This window comes from Dasypus novemcinctus, chromosome 6 (genome assembly GCF_030445035.2).
Source record: "Dasypus novemcinctus isolate mDasNov1 chromosome 6, mDasNov1.1.hap2, whole genome shotgun sequence".
NCBI lineage: Eukaryota > Metazoa > Chordata > Mammalia > Cingulata > Dasypodidae > Dasypus > Dasypus novemcinctus.
The window spans coordinates 48,857,121-48,880,298 of record NC_080678.1 but is presented as its reverse complement, the minus strand read 5'-3'; the positions used below and the strand labels follow the sequence as shown (position 1 = coordinate 48,880,298).

General features: G+C 39.8%; 1 protein-coding gene across 7 annotated transcripts in view; it reads left to right on the top strand.

Moving 5' to 3' along the window:
• IDE (insulin degrading enzyme) overlaps window positions 1–23,178 on the top strand; it is a 126,442-nt gene that overhangs the window by 57,017 nt on the left and 46,247 nt on the right. For all 7 annotated transcript variants that reach the window (XM_004449999.5, XM_023585816.3, XM_071215773.1 and 4 more), the window contains 6 exons: window positions 1,237–1,349; window positions 1,877–2,039; window positions 5,239–5,331; window positions 5,764–5,855; window positions 6,916–6,996; window positions 8,971–9,074. In XM_004449999.5, coding sequence (XP_004450056.1) covers window positions 1,237–1,349; window positions 1,877–2,039; window positions 5,239–5,331; window positions 5,764–5,855; window positions 6,916–6,996; window positions 8,971–9,074 — 646 coding nt within the window. The remainder of the gene's footprint in view (window positions 1–1,236; window positions 1,350–1,876; window positions 2,040–5,238; window positions 5,332–5,763; window positions 5,856–6,915; window positions 6,997–8,970; window positions 9,075–23,178) is intronic.

Genomic DNA, 23,178 nt, shown 5'->3' with positions numbered 1-23,178 from the left:
CTTGACGGGAAGCAGATGTGGCTCAAGCAATGGGGCTTTTGTCTACCATATAGGAGGTCCAGAGTTTGATTTCCAGGGCCTCCTGGTAAAGGCAAGCTGGCCTGCATGGAGAGCTGGCACGGCAAAATGATGCAACAAAAGAGACACAGAGGAGAGACAATAAGAGATGCAGCAGAACAGGGAACTGAGGGGGAGCAAGAAATTGAGTGCCTCTCTCCCACTCTGGAAGGTTCCAGTATTGGTTCCCAGTGCCCCCTAGAAGAGAAGACAAGCAGACACCGAAGAACACCCAGTGAATGGACACAGAGAGCAGGCACCGAGTGCAAACAGTGAAGGGATATGGATAAATAAATCTTAAAAAAAAAAGCTTGAGCTAAAAATGGGTACATTTTATAAGTAAAATACAAATGCCCACATTCTAAGACCTAAAAGAAAATTTCATACTATATAAAGGTATTTCTCAAATAATGATTAAATACTCTCTGAAGAGTTGATGGAAAGTTCAAAATAGGTTACAGAATATCAAGGGAAATTTCTTGACTCAAATGCTTACTGATGGTAACAAATGATGAATATTTATGCCATTTATAAATAACCTATTTTTTAGAAACAGAATCAAGGTTAGTGGTTATCTTGTTTATAAAAAGATAACTTTTTTGTTTTTTTTCTTTTTAGACTAATAGTAGTATATACCCCTGACAAGAATTCATCCCATATAAGAAGGTATAAAATAAAGTACAAGTTGTTCTTCCTAATCCCATCCTGCAACCCTGTGCCCTCTCTTTAGATAGTCATCTTAAGTTGTTTCTTATTATACTTTGAAAATAGAATTTTTGACTTTTAAAAATAGGCTTTGACTGTGTCTATAAGGTGCATATTATAGTCTGTTAATAGTTCAGTATATGGCTGATCAATTAGTTTTTCAAATGCAACTAATTCTATTATTTTAAATTTATTGCAAGATAATATTTGTGAAACTTTTTTAAACTGTAAAGGTGTAGACAAACAAAAAATATGAGGTGTGATCATTATCAATATTCTTTAGCAGCTTTAGAAGTTGTGTAAGCACTGATAGGATTTAACTCAATGCTTCATTTTTACCAGAAGCAGTTTTAAAAATTCCAGCTTTTCTTTTAATAGTACTAAGATATTTCAGGAGATACTAAGGTCTTAAATACTACCTGTCAAATGCTATGATTAGTTTAAGCTCTATTTTCATTGTCTGTTTTCTCACAGAATCCTTAGATGACTTGACTGATCTGGTGGTAAAGTTATTTTCTGAAGTAGAGAACAAAAACGTCCCATTGCCAGAATTTTCTGAACACCCTTTCCAAGAAGAGCATCTTAGAGTAAGTGCATGTATTTCTGGTATTTTTTCTTAATTTATGGGTATAACATACATCTATCTAGTTTACCAGAGAATAGATAAAAACGTTCAGAGATTTCATTATTTATGTAGTTTTTCATATTCATCTGGCTAATTGAATCAAATATATTTCACTTATAGAGACATGTATCACCAAAAAAAAAAAAATCAGTATGGTTTGATCATTGTGTGCTAAAAAGTAGTTTTGGTACCTGTAGCCTTGGCAGATTGTTGAAACTATTACCTGGTGCCAGAAGGCAAGCACTCAGAAATTTAGCTACATGGTCCTTGGGACCAAATTAAGGCTGCATATCAATGTAAGGGAATTATATTAGGAAAGAGCCCAAGTTGTTTATTTCTTTGTGATTGGTATGACTTTCTCTGACAGTTGATTCTCTCCTAAATTTGAGATTCTTCCATGAAAAATCAGTATTCTTCATAGTTAGTAAATTTTTTTAGTAGGAGCTGTGCTAATCTTTTGTGATTTTTTTTTTTTTTTTTTTTTACCAGCAACTTTACAAAGTAGTACCCATTAAAGATATTAGGAATCTTTATGTGACATTTCCTATACCTGATCTTCAAAAATACTACAAATCAAATCCTGGCCATTATCTTGGTCATCTCATTGGGCATGAAGGTCCTGGAAGTCTATTATCAGAACTTAAATCAAAGGGTAAGTCTTGTCGGTACCAGCTTCCAAGTGCAGTGCCCCACCACATTTTTACATTCTGGCTTTCATTTTCTCCTAAATATTTTCCTGTGAAGGAACCTTTTTTGGATGAGACTGTTTAGGTTAATGGGAGGATGAGGTGCTAGTTGTTACTGTGCCTTTTTTTTTTTTCCTTCACAATTTGTTTTACCCTTCAGTACTGAGCAGTAAAGCTTAGATATTTTAAAAGATATTGTGGGAAAGTGGCTGTGACTCAATCAGATCAGCTCCCGTCTACCATATGGGAGGGCCTCAGTTCACATCCCAGGGCCGCCTTGTGAAGGCAGGCTCACCTGTACGCAGCGGAGTGCCGCCTGGCCCGCCGATGCCACAGAGAGCCGACTCAGCCAGGTGACGCAATAAAAAGAAAGGAGACGAAAACACAGAAGAGCCCGCAGTGAATGGACATAGAGAGCAGACAACAAGCAAACCGCAAGGGGGAAGGGGAAATAAAAATAAATAAATACAGACACAGAACGTACAGCGAATGGACACAGAGAGCAGATAGCGTGCAAAAAGCCACACAGGTGGGGGTGGGGGGATTAAAAAAAAGATTGTGGTACATATTTTATTTATTTATTTATTTTAAAGATTTATTTGTTTGGGAAACGGACTTGGCCCAGTGGTTAGGGCGTCCGTCTACCATATGGGAGGTCCGCGGTTCAAACCCCGGGCCTCCTCGACCCGTGTGGAGCTGGCCATGCGCAGTGCTGATGCGCGCAAGGAGTGCCGTGCCACGCAAGGGTGTCCCCCGCGTGGGGGAGCCCCCACGCGGAAGGAGTGCGCCCGTGAGGAAAGCCGCCCAGCGTGAAAAGAAAGTGCAGCCTGCCCAGGAATGGCGCCGCCCACACTTCCTGTGCCGCTGATGACAACAGAAGTGGACAAAGAAACAAAAGCAGACAAAGAAACAAGACGCAACAAATAGACACCAAGAACAGACAACCAGGGGAGGGGGGGAAATTAAATAAATAAATAAATCTAAAAAAAAAAAAAAAAGATTTATTTGTTTATTTCTCTCCCTTTCCCCCCACCCCAGTTCTCTGTTCTCTGTGTCTATTTGCTCTATCTTCTTTTTTGTCCTCTTCTGTTGTCAGCGGCATGGGAATCTGTGTTTCTTTTTTTGTTGCGTCATCTTGTGTCAGCTCTCCGTGTGGGCAGCACCATTCTTAGGCAGGCTGCACTTTCTTTCGTGCTCGGCGGCTTTCCTTACGGGGTGCACTCCTTGCACGTGGGGCTCCCCTATGCGGGGGACACCCCTGTGTGTCATGGCACTCCCTGCACGCATCAGCTCTGCGCATGGGCCAGCTCCACATGGGTCAAGGAGGCCTGGGGTTTGAACCGTGGACCTCCCATGTGGTAAACGGACGCCCTAACCACTGGGCCAAGTCCGCTGCCTGTGGTACATATTTAAATGAGAAAAAGTTAGATAGTAAAAGCTCCCATTGGATACTCTTACCATCTCTGTGAAATAAGATGTTTGTACACCTTTTTTTTTAATTTGTTTTTTAACATTTATTATTTATTATTTATTTCTCTCCGCTCCTTTCCCCCCCAGTTGTCTGCTCTCTGTGTCCATTGGCTGTGTGTTCTTCTGTGCCCACTTGTATTCTTGTCAGTGGCACCCGGAATCTGTGTCTCATTTTGTTACGTCATCTTGCTGCAACAGCTGTGTGTGTGCGGCGCCACTCCTGGACAGGCTGCACTTTTTTTGCGCTGGGCGGCTCTCCTTACGGGACACACTCCTTGCACATGGGGCTCCCCTATGTGAGGGACACCCCTGAGTGGCACAGCACTCCCTGCGTGCATCAGCACTGCGCGTGGGCCAGGTCACCACACAGGTAAGGAGGCCCTGGGTTTGAACCTTGGACCTCCCATGTGGTAGGCAGATGCCCTATCCATTGGGCCAAATCCGCTTCCTTGTACACCTTTTTCGTCTGTTGGCTCTTCTCTCTCAAACCAGAAGGGAGTATTAGGATCAGCCAGGAGGTGATTTCCAAGGCCCTTTTCAACTTAGACTCTGCTTTTTACATGACACTTAAGTATAGTAATCTAATCTTTATCTGGGAACTGATTTGAGGAGTCTTAATAAAAACACCCAGGTCCAAAAAGTCCTTGCTTTCTATAGCATCTGAAATTCCTTTTCTTTCTTTTTTTTTTTTTTTTTTAAGATTTATTTATTTATTTAATTTCTCCCCCTCCCCTGGTTGTCTGTTCTTGGTGTCTATTTGTTGCGTCTTGTTTCTTTGTCTGCTTTTGTTTCTTTGTCCGCTTCTGTTGTCATCAGCGGCACAGGAAGTGTGGGCGGCGCCATTCCTGGGCAGGCTGCGCTTTCTTTTCACGCTGGGCGGCTCTCCTCACGGGCGCACTCCTTGTGCGTGGGGCTCCCCCATGCGGGGGACACCCTTGCGTGGCATGGCACTCCTTGCGCGCATCAGCACTGCGCATGGCCAGCTCCACACGGGTCAAGGAGGCCCGGGGTTTGAACCGCGGACCTCCCATATGGTAGACGGACGCCCTAACCACTGGGCCAAAGTCCGTTTCCCATGAAATTCCTTTTCTAAATTGACTTTTTAAGATATTTTCTGGCAAGTGGACTTGGCCTAATGGATAGGCATCCGCCTACCACATGGGTGGTCTGCAGTTCAAACCCCAGTCCTCCTTGACCCTTGTGGAGCTTCCCCATGCACATTGCTGATGCGTGCAAGGAGTGCTGTGCCACGCAGGAGTGTCCCCTGCGTAGGGGATCCCTACATGCAAGGAGTGTGTCCCGTAAGGAGAGCTGCCCAGCGCGAAAGATATTGCAGCCTGCCCAGGAATGGTGACACAACAAGATGATGCAACAAAAAGAAACACAGATTCCTGGTGCCGCTGATAAGGATAGAAGTGGTCACAGAAGAGCACACAGTGAATGGACACAGAGAGCAGACAGCTGGTTGGGGGCAAGGGGAGTGAAATAAATAAAAAAATTAAAAAATTTAAAAATAAAAAAGTTTAAAAATAAAGTTTAAAAATTCTTTAAAAAATCTTTTCTGCAAGAGCTATTTTAATTGATTCAAATATATAATATGTATTTTGGGAACGTATAATATGAATTTTTAAAAAAATTCCTTGCCTTGAAAGAAGCCACACATACAAACATGTTGATCTCCTTTGAACATTGCAGGATGGGTAAATACTCTTGTTGGTGGGCAGAAGGAAGGAGCCCGAGGTTTTATGTTTTTTATCATTAATGTGGACTTAACTGAGGAAGGATTATGTAAGTATTGACCATTTTGCTTTTGAATGAAAATTGAATTCCTATTTTTTTTTGTAAAGTTCTTTATGCTGTGGGTCTGTTTTATGTTGAAAAGCTGTAAACGCTTAAATTATCCATTATATTTTTCATGTGTAAGTTGGACTTCATTTCATGTATGATTTTCCTCCCTTAAACTGATCATTATGTTGCACTTGTAAAGTGTGTGCTTGACTTCTCATTTGCTTATTTACTGCCCCAAAGCCTCTTCTGGCATATATTCTTGAACCCAGAGGGCCATGTGTGTGGGGCAGCTAAAATCAGTATGAGGGAGGCAAGGACTTCATTTTCTGAGAGGGTCCATCTTCCACTTACCTGACTTTACCTTAGGAGTGAGCTTACTGCTTTGAAGGATTCAAGGACTGAATGGTTTTTAAGTATGTCCCTTTTTTCCAGTACACGTTGAAGATATAATTTTGCACATGTTTCAGTACATCGAGAAGTTACGTGCAGAAGGACCTCAAGAATGGGTTTTTCAAGAGTGCAAGGTACTTTTGTTTCACCAAAATTTTTCATAAGCAATCTATTTTCAAAAACAAATATATACGGAAATTAATTAGATTTTAAATCCCAGTTCAATTTTTAGAGTTTTTTTAAAAATCTAAATTCCAAAATTCTGTAATGTGTAATAGTGTTAGTTAAGGCTTAGCTGTACAAGTCTGATTTGGCTACCTGGGGCACAAATAGGGGTTAAGACATTATGTAACCTTTTTTAGGAGAGAGGAGGGAAGTAATTGGATTGCCTTTCCATCCTTCAAAAGAAACCTAGCATATTTCTTGAGCTGGTATATATCAGGGCTTATGTTAGTCCCTGCCTGAACCTATATGAACTCTGTCATTTTCAGATCTGGTGATAAGAATCATTAGCAGCCTTTCAAAAGAATAGGTAGTTATTTTATATATAATTGTGTTCTAGAAAAGATTTTATTATTGCATGTGTAGAAAAGCTTGACTATCTTTTTTTTTTTTTTTTTGCATTAAAAGATTCTCATCTTCCCAAATTTTAAAGCCTTCTTCTAAAAGTTTTTAAAAAATATGTACTTCATATTTAAGAGTCCTATGAAGATTCTAAAATTTCAATATATTTTAGCATGAGAAATACCCTCTTTAAGTAAAAGTTTAAAGGTATAAACTCTGCCTGTTAAAAATTTTGACAATAACTTCTAATCTGGGTGCAGTTCCCTGATTGGGTCATCAGAATCATCATCTATGAATCTCACAAGGTTTTTCCACACAGTGTTCCTAATTCTTTGACTAAGAGTTTCAGCAATTTAGGGTATAGAGTCCTATTACTTTTTTATTATTTTTACTCAGAATTGTTTACCTATTTTGCTTTTGGTTTTAAGCCTAGATTGATGGGTTGAGTTTTTAAACTTTTAAGAAATCTTTTTTCCACGTTCTGTACATTTTTAAATTGAGCATAGACTTTTTTTCAGAAAAGTGTGATTAAGTTAAATGTGGAGTAGAAAGTATGTAGTGTAAGCCCAATGTTTTTAAAGTTTTCTAAATAATTGTCTTATATCTAATTGGATTAACTTTCTATTTTAGGACTTGAATGCAGTTGCTTTTAGGTTTAAAGATAAAGAGAGGCCACGGGGCTATACATCTAAGATTGCAGGAATACTGCATGTAAGTATATTGTTATTTTACTGTGTAAAGTGGTGTGTAGAATATTTCAGTGATCTTAAATCCATTACTTTTAGTACTACATGTCTGATAGAAATTGAAGCTGCAGTATTAAACTTTAGACTCTGTAGTAACCAGGCAAACTTGGATGTCAAGACATGTTTAAAATCTTAAATTTTTTCATCCTAAAAATTATTATCTGTAATTTTTTTTTACTACATATGCATTTCAGTTATTAACTTTTAATATTTTTCAGTTCTACAATATGTCAGGTACTACCTATGTGAAAGCTATATATCATCCATTTTTCTTTATCTCCATTACTCCCACACTAGTCCAAGCTACCATTGTTTCTCCCCTGTACTCCCATAATAGCCATTTGCCTGGGATCCCCGTTTCCTTTCTTGTCCCCCACTACAATACAATTTTTCAGCCTCAGTGATCTTTTTAAAACCAAAAAAAGAGCATGTAACTTTTTTGCTTAAAATGCTCCAGTGGTTTCCTGTCAAAATTTTACTTTGACCTAGAAGGTGATCTGGCCCTGGTTTATCTGTGACTGCATTTCATAACACTCCCCAGCCCACCTCTTCCATTTCCATTGCGTTTCAGCTATACTGGTTGTCTGTCTGATGTTCAAGCATTAAGTTTATTCCTTCCTCTTAGGACCTTTGCATTTGCTGTTTTCTCTACCTGGAACTCTCTACCCTGCAATCTTTGAGTAGCTAGGTTCTTCATATCGTTTGGGTATCTACCCAGATGTCTCCTCCTCTTCATAGCGCTTATCACTAACTAAAATTAGTGTTTGTTTATTGTCATCCTCCCTCCCAATTAGAATGTAAACTCCCTAGAAAACAGGGACTTTATCTGTCTTATCTACCATTTGTATATATGCAGAGCCAGTGTTCATTAAATATTTGTTGAATGTATGAATCAATCTGCCTCAGTAAATAGGAAATTTCTTACTAAAAAACATCTTCTACATTATTTTTCTAGATTAGCCGAAAATATAAGCCATATTTTCCCACATTTCACCATCAAATTTTTTCATTAGCGAGTGCATTAGTCAGCCAAAGAGGTGCTGATGTAAAGTACCAGAAATCTGTTGACTTTTATAAAGGATATTTATTTGGGGTAAAAGTTTACAGTTACAAGGCCCTAAAGAATCCAACTCAAGGTACGACAAGAGGTATTTTCTCACCCAAGTCTGTTGCCACATGTTGAAGCAAGATGGTTGCCAGTCTCTGCAGGGGTTCAGCCTTTCTCTTGCTCTTAAGGCTCCATGGGTCCTGCTTCTTGCAGTCTCAGCTACAGGCTGGCATAGGGCTAATCTCTCAGGGCTTCTTAGCTACTCAGGGCTCTGGTCTCTTCAGCTGCAAACTGTCAGGTGAATGGCTCAGATCTCTCCAGGACTCCAGGATCAAAACTGACAGTTCTTTCTTCTGGTAATCTGTGAAGCTTCTCTCTTTCCATGTGTATCTTCTTCTCTGTGTGTCTGTTTATATAGCCCACCAAGGGAACAGGAACTCAACCTGAGTTACACCCTACTGATGTGGTCAAATCTGAGCCCTAACATAATTGAATCAAAGACATCTCAACTGAATTGAATATTTACAGTCAAAGGGGCTCACACTCAGAGGAACAGACCAGTTTACAAACATAATCCTCTCTTTGGAATTCCTTAAATAATCTCAAAATGTCACAAGAGTATGCAGTTTCTAGCCAGAAATACTATTCACGTATACGATTTTATTCTCAATAATGTGTATTTAAGATAAACTCCAAATCATTCCATAATAAGAAAATGCTTAAAGCTTCAGTAAGAAAGAATAAAGATTTTTAATACAGTAAAATTTAACTGAAGGGAAGAGGGGATGTAAAATAATGGACTAATGTGTTAGAGATCTGTTTAATTTAATAAATGTTAAATTCTATAGTAGCCTTGCAAATTTTATTTATTTATTTTTTCCCTTTGACAAGTATTATCCCCTAGAAGAAGTTCTCACAGCTGAATATTTGCTGGAAGAATTTAGACCTGATTTAATAGAGATGGTTCTCGATAAACTCAGACCAGAAAATGTCCGGTGAGTCACACTATAGATTTTACTGTTATATACTAAATTTTCAATAATGATTAGAATCTGAAAATTAGAAATTGTGGATAAAATTTTAAAAACTTTTTATCGAGCATAATATAAAAATAGTATATTATACTGAACCAATACCCAGCTTCAAAAGTTATCAATATGTAGCTGGTCCTTTTTCATCTATACCCACCTCTCTCTACTTACCCCCCTACTCTTGATTATTTTGAAGCAATATATTTAAAATTTGAGGGCTCTTTAAAAAAAAAACACAACTGAAAACATAACTTCATTATCATAAATCGAATTTAATAGTAAATCATTTTACCCTGGCTTCATCCTAAATCAAATGACCTCTTATGCCTAACTCATCTATCTAGCTTTTATAAATAACTGAGGGGACCCTTTTCTTTCTGAGTGACGTTAAGGATTACAATCCCAGAATCCTTCTGACTGGCCAGTTGTTAGCCAGGAGAAAAAGTTGGAGCTCTTAGCAATAACAGAGTATTCCTCCTAGAGGAACTTGTGAACTACCACATAATATTCCTGCCTGGAAATAATTTACTTTGAATCGATACCAATTTGACTTCAATAGCATACAAAAACCCTGCTCTTTTCAGCTCCCCTTCTGTTTCTGATGTCAAAAAATACATCTTTATACATTGAGTGCCTAATAATACAGTTTTTGTTTTGTTTTTTGTTTTTTTTGAGGTACTGGGGCCAGGGAGTGAACCTGGGACCTTGTACACAGGAAGCCGGTGCTCAGCCACTAAGCCACACTGGCTTTCCTGAGTTGACCTTTTTATTTGTTTGCTTATCGTTTGCTTTTTTGTTTTGTTTTCAAGAGGCACTGGGACCAAACCCAGGACCTTCCATGTGGGAAGCAAGTGCTCAACCACTTGAGCCACATCCACTCTGCATATTTATAATTATTTTTATGCATATGTCTTTTAAATCATGTAGGAAATCAAAATTGGAGTTATAAACCAAAATTAAAATAATACTGGCTTTCATAATTACCTATGTAGTTACTGTTAGTGGAGATATTTATTTCTTTGTGTGGCTTCGAGTTACTGTCTAATGTCCATTCATTTCAACCTAAAGCACTTTGTTTAGCATTTCTTTAACATATTTTGTACGGCACATCTACTGGTAATAACCTCCGTAAGCTATTTTTTTTTAAATTTTATTTTGTTAATTTAATAATTGAAAATATAAACAATAATTTAAAAATAAAAATAAAACAAATAAAAACATGCATTTCTCAATTAAATGTACTGGATACATATACATTTTTTAAAATCATATAATATGGTATACAGTATATTTGGTTCATAGTAACACAATCATGGTATTTATCTGGCTCACTTTGCTGAACATAATGTCAGCTTTTGTTTATCTGGGAATATCTTAGTTTTTCCTTTATTTATTTATTTATTTATTTCTCTCCCCTCCCCCCCACCTTGTTGTCTGTTCTCTGTGTCTATCTTGCTGGGTCTTGTTTCTTTGTCCGCTTCTGTTGCTGTCAGCGGCACGGGAATCTGTGTCTCTTTTCTTGTTGCTTCCTCTTGTTGTGTCAGCTGTCCGTGTGGGTGGCGCCCTTCTTAGGCAGGCTGCACTTTCTTTCCAATGGGCGGCTCTCCTTATGGGGCTCACTCCTTGCGTGTGGGGCTCCCCTACGCGGGGGGCACCCCTGTGTGGCACGGCACTCCTTGCGCACATCAGCACTGTGCATGGGCCAGCTGCACACGGGTCAAGGAGGCCCTGGGTTTGAACCGCGGACCTCCCATGTAGTTTTTCCTTCATTTTTGATGGACAGTTTTGTATTTTTTCTTTCAGCACTTTATATATGTCATCACACTGCCTTTGGCCTTTGGTTTCTTTTTTCTTTTTTAAGTAATTATTTTTATTTTATTTATGTATGTTTTTAAAAGATTTTATTTTATTTCTTCTCCCCTTTCCCCCTTGTCTGCTCTCTGTGTCCATTCGCTGTGTGTTCTTCTGTGTCCGCTTGCATTCTTGTCAGGCAGTGCCAGGAATCTCTATCTCTTTTTGTTGCATCATCTTGCTGCATCAGCTCTCTGTGTATGCGGCACCACTCCTGGGCTGCACTTTACTTGCGCGGGGTGGCTCTCCTTGTGGGGCGCACTCTTTGCATGTGGGGCTCCCCTATGTGGGGGACACCCCTGTGAGGCATCAGCACTGCGCATGGGCCAGCTCACCACACGGGCTAGGAGCCCTGAGTATCAAACTCTGGACCTTCCATATGGTAGGTGGACACTCTTATCAGTTGAGCCACATCCGCTTCCCAGGCCTCTGGTTTCTGATGAGAAATAAGCTGTTAACTTTATTGTCACTTATGTGACAAGTGGTTTCTTTTTCTTGTCAAGATTCTCTCTTTGTCTTTGGACAGTTTGCTTATAATGTGTCTTGGTGTGAATTTCTTTGAGTTTATCCTGCAGGGAGTATGTTGAGCTTCTTGGATGCATAGACTCATTCTTTCACCAGATTTGGAAAGTGTTTGGCCAACATAATGCATTTATTAGTTTGTTCGATGGTGTCCCACATGTTCCTTAGGCTCTATTCACTTGTCTACATTCTTTATTTTTGTTTTCCCTGCCACTCAGACTGGATAATTTTAGTTGTCCTAGCTTCAAGTTAACTGATTTCTTTCTTTTAGCTGCTCAAATCTTCTGTTGAATCTCTTCACTGAATTTTCTATTTCGGTTATGGTACTTTTCAATCCAGCATTTCTTTTTGGTTTCTTTAATGATATTTTCATTTTGTTCATAATTTTTCTGGTTTCCTTTAGTTCTTTGTCCATAGTTTTCTTTAGCTCTTTGGGCATATTTGATTTGAAGTTTAGTAAGTCCAACATCTGGGCTTCTTCAGGGATGGTTTCTATCAGTTTTTTCCCTTTGATTGGGCCATATACTCATCTTTGTTTATATGCTGCTTTTTTTTTGTTGTTGAAAACTGGACATTTGAATATTAAAATGCAGTAACTTGGGAAGTCAGATTCTCCTCTTTCTCCAGGGTTTGCTGTTCCTGATGGTTGAAGACTGCATTGTTTGTTTAGTGATTTACTCAAACTATTTTTGTGAAGACTCTATTCCTTGTTATGTGTGGTCACTGAAATCTCTGTTCTTTGTGTTTTAACAGAGATTTCCTTGAATGCCAGGAACTGAAAGAACCTAAAACAACACCTCTCTCAGTCTTTGTAGATTGCCTTTACTGTGGCACTCCTTTAACATCCAGCCAGACAGTTTGCAACTCTGTCTTAGCTTTCATTTTTTGACTGTACTCAGCCTAGAGTTCAGTCAGAAGTGAAAGCTTAAGGTCTTCTCAGTTTTTTTCTGAGTGTATGGCCTGTCCTGGGCATGTATGTGACTTTCTAAATTCTCCAGTATGTATGGGCTCTGTTGAATACCCTAATTTCCCAAAAAAATTCTTTCCACAGTTTTTTCTCCAAGGTTATAGGTGGTCTAATGTATGTCTCAACTCTAATCTTTGCTCCAGGCAGCTGCAGTTTTTCATTAGCCTTACAATGTTTTTGACAATGCCTGCTATTTTTCTCTCCTGAGTGAATTCTGAGTTAGTTGAAACAGAGGTGTGCCTTTAGTCAGTCTTTTAGGTAACCTCCCAACAAGTTAGAAAACACAATGATTTGCAAATACAGCCTGCTCTGTTCCCTATGAAACCAGGAACCAAGATCACACGCTGGGAATGTGGGCTGCCATCTTCAAGACTACTGTGAAGCCAGAAATGGGAGTAGGACACATAAAATACTTAAGTATGAATTGAGGGAGTGGATATGGCTCATCTCTGACATGAGAGGTCCTGGGTTCAGTTCTTGGGACCTCCTGGAAAAACAAACAAACAACAGGCAAAACAAACAAACAACTCAAGGAAGCTGATGTGAGTCAGTAGTTGAGCACCAGTTTCACACACATGAGGTCCCAGGCTCAATCCCTGGTGCCTAAAAAAAAAAAAGAACAAAAGATAAGGAAGATCTCTACACAGAAAGCATTTCCTTGGTTGCTGTAAATCTTTGATTGCTTTCCAGGGTTCTTAAAAATTTGTTTCTGACAGTTCCTCCTCATTTTTTATGTTTCTGTGGAGGGACATGTGTTTGGAGCTGTCTACTCCACAATTTGCCCCTGTATTCTGATTTATATTTTGGCTCTATTACTTTTGGCTGTAGTGGGGCAAAGGTGGACACAGCCCTGTGAGGAAGTGACTAGAATAGTCCTTGGAAGAACTTTTTTTTCTTTTTGAGAAGTCTATGCCTTTATATGAGGTGGGAGGAATAGGTGGCTCCAATGCTGGGCTGGCCGTGCTTCACAGGCTTGTAGGTGGTAGATGGATAACTTGCCCAGGTAGTGGCCAATCATCTTGGACTTGGTTTCCACCTGGTTGATCGTCTTGCCATTGTAGATGCCAACCATGCTACCCGCCATCTCGGGCAGGGTAATGTCATGCAGGTGCATCTTCACCACCTCTGGCTTCTCCATGGGCGGCGCCTCCTTTGTGGCCTTGCCCAGCCACTTCAGCATCTAGTGATGTTTCCACCATAGGTCGCATTTCAGATATCTCTGCTGTCATGTGCTACGCAGCTGCATCAGATGCTCGTAGGACATTATCCTGCAGTTGGTTGAATTCCACACTAAGTAGATGAACTTGAGGGAAGTGTGCTGCTGCTTTTGCTCCACTTCTTGCTTGTTCTTCAGAAAGCTGAAAGAACTTTTTGAAGAAAAATCTTTCTGTCAAAGTCTGTTTTCATGGTTACTGTTGTTTGTTTCTGAGGTATATTATCGAAATTCATTGACTATAATTGCATATGTATGACTTGAACTATACTCTTTTTTTTAAATAATTTTCTTTTTTCTTTTTTTTTTTTTAAGATTTATTTATTTTATTTAATCCCCCCCGCCCGTTGTCTGTTCTCTGTGGTGTCTATTTGCTGCGTCTTGTTTGTTTGTCCACTTCTGTTGTCGTCAGTGGCACGGGAAGTGTGGGCGGCGCCATTCCTGGGCAGGCTGGACTTTCTTTCGTGCTGGGTGGCTCTCCTCACGGGCGCACTCCTTGTGCGTGGGGCTCCCCTACGCGGGGGACACCCCTATGTGGCAGGGCACTCCTTGTGCGCATCAGCACTGCGCATGGGCCAGCTCCACACGGAGCAAGGAGGCCGGGGGTTTGAACCGCGGACCTCCCATGTGGTAGACGGACGCTCTAACCACTGGGCCAAGTCCGTTTCCTTGAACTATACTCTTTATGTGCAGAACTGTAATTAATATATTCTAATATTCAGGTGGGCTTGGCCTAGCTGTTGTCACTCTTAGGTGGTTGGTGTATTCTGGTCGCCTTATTTCTTCAAGAAAATCCTTCTAGCCAGATTTTGCTTAACCTCTTGCTATATGTTCAGTTAAATGTTTTAGTTAAATAAATAAATATTAGATATTAAATATAAATATTCAGTTAAATGTTTTTATTTAATGATAGAATATTTGGGTGAGTACAGATAAATATTAAAATTTTAAAATGTTAAAATTGTAGGGAGATAATTAAATGCCCTGGTTTTTTTTTTTTTTTAATTAAAAATCTTTTCTACACAGACATTTAAGGATAGTTTGATAAATTTATTAACTGTCAAAATTTATGAATCTTTCTTTTTGACAGTGACTTCTAAAATTATATAGAAATTAAATCTCTGCTTTCATATACCCATTTTATAGATAAAGCAGTCCCAACAGGTTACAACGTATCTGCCACTCAGTTTCTTGCAAATATTTGAAGTCCATATTTGTTACCTAATCTTTTAATTACTCAAGAATTGATTATGATGTGAAAAGTAATACTGAAAAAGTAGAGGAAGTTACCAAGCTGCGAATTCACTTGAAATCAGTAAACTGATCACTTAACAACAGAAGCTCTTTTTCAGTTCTAGTTATTTTATTCATGTATTCAGGAATTCTTTACCAGTCAGTGAACGAACAACTGCGAAAGTTTAATATTAAAAGAGTTATATAACCTACTATTTTACATTATTCATGCCTAACGTAGTCTGGTTGGAGGTGTGAGATATAGTTCATGTAAGTCAAATAGTATTAAGTCATGTATGCATAGATGTTGTATATGTGGAAAATCTAGTAGAACTAATAAGGGAATTCAGCACAGTCACAGATTACAAAGCCAGTATACAAAAATCTATTTCATGTCTATACACTAGCAACAAAATGTGGGAAAATTAAACTAAAAAAAATACCATTTGTAATAACAACTAAAAAAAAACACATAAAATATGAATTGAGGGAGTGGATGTGGCTCATCTCTGACATGAGAGGTCCTGGGTTCAGTTCTTGGGGCCTCCTGGAAAAACAAACAAACAACAGGCAAAACAAACAAAAAAACAACTCAAGGAAGCTCATGTGAGTTAGTTGTTGAGCACCAGTGTCACACACATAAGGTCCCAGGCTCAATCCCTGGTGCCTAAAAAAAAAAAAAGAACAAAAGATAAGCAAGATCTCTACACAGAAAACTAAAAAACACTGTCATGAGAAATTAAGATATACCATGTTGGGAAGCAGATTTGGCTCAACTGATAGAGCGTCTGCCTACCATATGGGAGGTCCAGGGTTCAAACCCAGGGCCTCCTCACCTGTGTGGTGAGCTGGCCCATGCCCAGTGCTGATGCATGCAAGGAGTGCCATGCCATGCAGGGGCATCCCATGCACAAGGAGTGCACCCCACAAGGAGAGCCACCCTGTGCGAAAAAAGTGGAGCGTGCCCCGGAGTGGCACCGCATATACAGAGAGCTGATGCTGCAAGATGATTCAACAAAAAGAGACACAGATTCCCAGTGCAACTGACAAGAATGCAAGCAGACACAGAAGAACACACAGTGAATAGACACAAAGAGCAGACAACTGGGGGGAAGGGGCAGGGGGATGAAGGGGAGAGAAATAAAATTTAAAAAGATATACCGTGTTAATAGAGTAGAAGACTCAATAACATTAATGTCATTCTCTCTGGTCTAATTCACACTCAGTGCAATCTCAATAGACTTTTATTTTTTGGTAAAAATTTGCAAGCTGATTCCAAAATTTATATGGATATGCAGAGACCTAGATTTAGCCAGAATACTTTTTTTTTTAAGGAGGTACCAGGAATTGGACCCAGGACCTCATACATGGGAAACAGGTGCTCTAGTACTGAGCTACCTTTGTTCGCCAATAAGAGCTAGTTTTTTTATTTGTTTGTTTGTTTTCTTTTTAGGAGGTACCGCGGGTCAAATGTGGGACCTCATACATGGGAAGCAGGTGCTCAACCACTTGAGCCACATCCTCTTCCAAAGTACTCTGTTTTTAAAAAGTTAGGGGAAAAAAGTAAAAAATTATATAAAAAACAAAATATAAAATAAGACAAACAAAAAGTTGGAAGATTTACTATTAAACAACAGTAATTGGCATAAGGAGGAAAAAAAAATTAGAGACCACAAATATACATGGTTAATTGCTTTTTTTTTTTTTAAAGATTTATTTTTATTTATTTATTTAATTCCCCTCCCCTCCCCCGGTTGTCTGTTTTCTGTGTCTTTTTGCTGCGTCTTGTTTCTTTGTCCGCTTCTGCTGTCGTCAGCGGCACAGGAAGTGTGGGCGGTGCCATTCCTCGGCAGGCTGCTCCCTCCTTCGCGCTGGGCGGCTCTCCTTATGGGTGCACTCCTTGCGCGTGGGGCTCCCCTACACGGGGGACACCCCTGTGTGGCAGGGCACTCCTTGCGCGCATCAGCACTGCGCATGGGCCAGCTCCACACGGGTCAAGGAGGCCCGGGGCTTGAACCGCGGGCCTCCCATGTAGGGCCTCCCATGTAGTAGACGGACGCCCTAACCACTGGGCCAAAGTCCGTTTCCCGATTTTTTTTTTTTTTTTAAACAAAAGTGGCAGTGTAATTAAATGGAGATAGAAAAGTCTTTTCAACTAATGAAGCTGTTCCAATAGCTGCATGTCTACATAGAAAAGAATGAAACTTGACCTTTACTTCATACCAGTCGTACTAGTTAATTTGAGAAAGACCATAGATCTAAATATAAAAGTTTAAAACCTATAAAACTTTTAGAAGAAAACATAGGAAAATATATTCAAAACCTTGAGATAGGCAAAGATTTTTTAGAACACAAAAAAACAGTAACCATTTTTTTTTTAAGATTTATTTTTTATTTCTCTCCCCTTCCTGTCCTCCGTTTTCTGTTCTCTGTGTCCATTCGCTGTGTGTTCTTCTGTGTCTGCTTGCATTCTTGTCAGCTGCACCGGGAATTTGTGTGTCTTTTTTTGTAATCTCGCTTTGTCACCTTTCCGTGTGTGTGGTGCCATTCCTGGGCAGGCTATGCTTCTTTCATGTGGGGGGCTCTCCTTATGGGGACACTCCTTGCCCATGGGGCTCCCCTACACGGGGAACACACCTGTATGGCGTGGCACTCCTTGCACGTATCAGCACTGCATGTGGGCCAGCTCACCACACCGGTGAGGAGGTCCTGGGTTTGAACTCTGGATCTCCTATATGATAGATGGACACTCTATCATTTGAGCCAAATCTGCTCCCCAAAAGCAGTAACTTAAAGAAAATCTTAAAAAAAAAAAAAAAAAAAAAGAGCACACAGTGAATGGACAGAGAGAGCAGACAGTGGGGGAAAGGGGAGAGAAATAAATAAATAAATCTTAAAAAAAAATAAAAAAGACCTGGTGGTAAGTGGTGGATTCTTAAAGGAGATAAGGAGAGGACTGAGATGGACTCCTGATGTTTAATGTATGTAGAAGTTTTAATTAACTTTACTGCACAAGTGTAGAAATGTACAGAGTTGATGGTAACACATTAGAGTGAGTAAACAGATGGTTTGTAAATGGGAATGAGGCTGAAAAGGGTAGCCTAGGGATGTAAATGCCAACTGACAGAAAGCAAGAGAATAATCTAGGGACTGAATAACACAATAAACCCAGAAATAGATGAAAACTGTGGCTGATGGTACAGGTGCAAGATTATCCTTTGTGAGCTAGAGCTGATGTATGTCACTATTGAAGGGTGGTGGAAATGCAGAAGAGCCATGGGAAAAATACAAGTGGAGTGATCTATGGACTGTGGTTAACAGTAATAATATAACATTCATGCATCTATGTCAAAGATGTACTGTGTTGATAATGGGCGAGTATGGAAAAAGTATGCCAAATGTACACTATGGATCTGGTAGTAATCTGATGATATTATGTCATAACCTGTAACAAATGTTCCACCACAGTTGGGTGTTTTGATAGAGGGGTGGTATATAGGAATTGTGCATATGCGCATGATTGTTTTCTAAGTTTCCAACTTCTGTCATAAAAATATATTTAAAAAATAATAATAGGGTAGGTTGGGGCAAAAAAAACACCAAATGTAAGATAAGGACTAAAGTTAGTAGAAAGAGTTTGATGATATTCTTCCATGATTTGTAACAAATGTCTCACAACAATGCAAGGTGTTTTTGGTGGGTTGATGTACGGGCCCCCTGTATGGTATTATGCATGTTTGCTTTCTAAATTCACATCTTTTCTATACATTTATTGTTTATGTATGTTCATGTTTAAATGATATAAAAATAATAATAATAGGGTGGGTTGGGGGAAAAACACACCACATAAAAGATACTTTGGTTAATAGTAATATTTTGAGGATGCTCTTTAATAATCAGTTAAAAATGTTTCCCAACAATGTAAGGTATTGGTGTTGGGGTGAGGTATGAGAGCCCTGTATGATGTCTATTTTGTAAGTTCACAACTATTACTATACACTTACTGTTTATGTATGTTTATATATGAGTGATATACTTCAATAAATTTTTTAAAATGCAAAAATAAATAAAACCAAGGCATATGAAGAAGGTGGAAGATTTATTTATCTATCTATTTATTTATTTATTTCTCTCCCCTTCCCCTCCACCCCAGTTGTCTGTTCTCTGTGTCTATTTGCTGCATCTTCTTTGTCTGCTTCTGTTGTTGTCAGCCACACGGGAATCTGTGTTTCTTTTTGCTGCCTCATCTTGTGTCATTTCTCCGTGTGGGCTGTGCCATTCTTAGGCAGGCTGCACTTTATTTCGCGCGGGGAGGCTCTCCTTATGGGGTGCACTCCTTGTGCGTGGGGCTCCCCTACGCGGGGACACCCCTGCGTGGCATGGCACTCCTTGCATGCATCAGCACTGTGCATGGGCCAGTTCCACACGGATCAAGGAGGCCCAGGGTTTGAACCACGGACCTCCCATGTGGTAGACGGACGCCCTAACCGCTGGGTCAAGTCCTCTTCCCTGTGTGTTCTTCTGTGTCTGCTTGCATTCTTGTCAGTGGCACCGGGAATCGGTGTCTCTTTTTGTTGCGTCATCTTGCTGTGTCAGCTCTCCGTGTGTGTGTGTGTGGTGCCACTCCTGCACAGGCTGCACTTTTTTCACACTGGGCGGCTTTCCTTACGAGGTTCACTCCTTGTGCGGGGGCTCCCTATGTGGGGACACTCCTGCATGGCACGGCACTTCTTGTGCATGATACCACTACGCATGGGCCAATTCACCACATGGGTCAGGAGGCCCTGGGTTTGAATCCTGGACCTCCCATGTAGTGGGTGGATGCTCTATCAGTTGAGCCAAATCCACTTCCTGACCACTAGGTCTTGAAAGATGTTTTCCTACATTTTCTTTTAGAAGCTGTATAGCTCTTGCTTTTATATTTAGGTTTTTTTTAAAAATCAATTTAGAGTTAATTTTTGTATAAGGTATGAGATAGGGTTCATCTTTCCTTCTTTTGGTTATGGATATCCAGTTCATTATTAGGAAAAAAGTTTTAGACTTTATAATAGCATTTCCTAGACAATTTTGAAGATTTCTTCCAGTTCTCTCAGCACCATTTGTTGAATGGACTGTTCTGCCTGAGCTGGGTGAGTTTGGCAGGCTTGTCAAAAATCATCTGACTTGGGGAGCAGACTTGGCCCAGTGGTTTGGGCGTCCGTCTACCACATGGGAGGTCTGTGGTTCAAACCCCGGGCCTCCTTGACCTGTGTGGAGCCGGCCCACACGCAGTGCTGATGAGTGCAAGGAGTACCGTGCCACGCAGGGGTGTCCCCCGCGTAGGGAAGCCCCACGCACAAGCGTAAGGAGAGTTGCCCAGCGGGAAAGAAAGTGCAGCCTGCCCAGGAATGGCACTGCGCACATGGAGAGCTGACACAACAAGATGACACAACGAAAAGAAACACAAATTCCTGTGCCGCTGATAACAACAGAAGCAGACAAAGAACACGCAGCAAATAGTCACAGAGAACAGACAAGTAGGGTAGGGGGAGAAGGGGAGATAAATAAATCTTAAAAAAAAAATCATTTGACTCAATTGTTTGAGTCATTTGAGGGTTTGTTTCTGAACCATTGATTTGGTTCCATTGGTCTATGTGTCTGTCTTTATGCCAGTACCATGCTGTTTTTACCACTGTAAGTAGGTAATATGATTTAAAATCTGCAAGTGAGAGTTCTCCAACTTTGCTTTCCCTTTGTAAGATGTTTATGGCTATTCAAGACTTCTTATTTTCCAAAATAAATTTGATAACCACATGTTTTCCATTTATTTAAAAAGTACTGTTGAAATTTTTATCAGGATTGCCTTGAATGTGTGTATCAATTTGAGTAGAATTGACATCTTAATGATACTTGGTCTTCTAATTCATGAGCATGGAATGTTCTTCCAATTATTTAGGTCTTTTTAAATTTAACAATGAGTTAAAGCTTTCTGAATGCAAATGCTTTACATCATTGGTTAAGTTTATTACTAAATATTTGAGTTTTATCTGTCATATTATATTTTCACCACTCTTTTGACACTTCTTTACTTTTACTGATATTATCTTCATTTCTAGACTCTCTTCTAAGCCTCTCCTGTCTTGTCTTTTCAGACTGTAGCACACCCTTATGTATTTCCTGCAAAGTCGGTCTCTTGGTTACAGACTCTCTCAGTTTCTGTTTATCTGTGAATATTCTAAACTCACCCTCATTTTTGAAAGACAGTCTTGCCGGATATAAGATTCTTGGCTGTAAGTTTTTCTCTTGCAGTATTTTAAATATATCATATCACTGTCTTCTTGCCTTCGGGATTTCTAATGAGAAATCGGGCATTTAATCTTATTGGGTATTTCTTATATGTTATGCATTGCTTTTCTCTTGCTGCTCTCAGAATTCTCTCTTTTTCTTTGGCATCTGACGTTCTGATCAGTATGTGTCTCGGAGTTGGTGTATTTGGATTTATTCAGATGGAAGTACATTGTGCCTCTTAGACATAGATATCCATGTCCTTCAGTAGGGTTGGGAAATTTTCTATCATTATCTCTTCAAATGTTCTTTCTGCCCCTCCCCCTTCTCTTCTCCTTCTGGGACACACATAACACATATGTTTATACATCTCTTGCTGTCATTTAGTTCCCTGAGATCTTGTTCAATTTTTTCTGTTCCTCATCTGCTCTTCATTTGCTTTCAGAGGCCATTTCTTTAAGCTCACCAATCCTTTCTTCTCCCTCATCAAATATATTATTTTATGATTCCAGTGTATTCTTAAATTCAGTTATTGAGCCTTTATTTCCCTTAAGAATTGCTGTTTTTCTATGTATGCTTTCAAATTCTTCTTAGTGCTCATTCACTGTCTTCCTAATATCCTTAATCTCTTTAGCCATGTCACTGAATTTATTAAGGATATTTGTTTAAACATCTATGATTAGTTGTCTCAACTCCTTTATGTCATCAGGAGGCTTATCTTGTTCCTTTTACTGGTCCATATCTTCCCGTTTTTTTGGTATGGATTGTAATTTTTTGTTGTTGTTTTGGTATCTGGCTTACTAGATGTATTTATTCTGGGTGCAGTTTCTCTTTTTAGTTTAGGTCTTTCTTGCCCTTTCTCCCTTGCTGGTTGTGTAGTAGGAGCCAAAGGCTGTAGTTGATACTCTAAGCTGTGGAGGCTCAAGCTGTCCTCATTGCCCCAGGGACTGATGAAGCTTCTCCCACCTTTCTCCTTTGCCAGGGGTAGGGACAGAGCTACAGCCATGTGAAATAATTCTAGTCAGATCTGGATGGAAAGAAGCCGGTCCCTACCAGTGCTGTGATTTTCAGTCCATCCTGCTTCCCCTTGTACCATGGGCAGAGTTAAAATGGTAGCTACTTGCCTCTTTGTAACTTAGGTTCAAACTTTAACTCTTCTTAGGATTATACTTTAGCCTGCCAAATTTACTAATCAGTAGCTGAAGTTAGTGCCCAGCCGTCTCTTTCTACCCCATTTTTGGGAAGTAGAGCTTACAATTCCAGCCACGGAATAGCTCCCAAGGCAGCTTGTGCCACCAGTGGAGCATGGGCACCAGCCTCCGGGGCATGGCATGCTCTACTTAGGAATCTTCTCTATAGATGGGCAGTTGTCTCCTCCTTCCATTCTTTCAAAGATGTTGCAGGATCCTCTTCTCATCTCATAGAGCCCCCAAAGTGCTTTAGATGGCTGTGGGAGACTACTAACGGCCCTGCAGCACTCTAGGACCTCCTTACTCTGCTGCCATCTTATTCATTCCCATTTCTAGATTTGTCTCCTCTCCTGTCCTCCAACATTTCTTGAAGTTTGTGGACAGTTGTCCTCTTCCAATTTGTTAGTTGTGTAAGCATCAGAGAATGTGAGTCATCTGTGCTTGGAGATATGAACACATTTGAATCAGTTAGCTACTTCTTATCCTGGGCTTCAATTCCTTTTTCTGCTGTTTGGTCTACCTTTGCAGTTTAGAGAGAGTGAAAAAAGAGGAATAGTCCTGTCGTCTGTTAACATGAGATCAGCTTATCAAAGTTTGCTTTAAGTAATGTGTCCTATTAAAGTATGAGTTCCTTCTAGGTAGAAACTTTTATTTGACTTCTCCAGAATTTATGCTCATAAGGGCTCAGTAAAAATTGTTTGATTTCTCTCAGCTTTTAGCCTGTCCTTTTTTTTTTTTTTTTTAAAGATTTATTTATTTATTTCTCTCCCCTCTACCTCCACCCTGGTTGTCTGTTCTCTGTGTCTATTTGCTGCGTCGTCTTTGTCT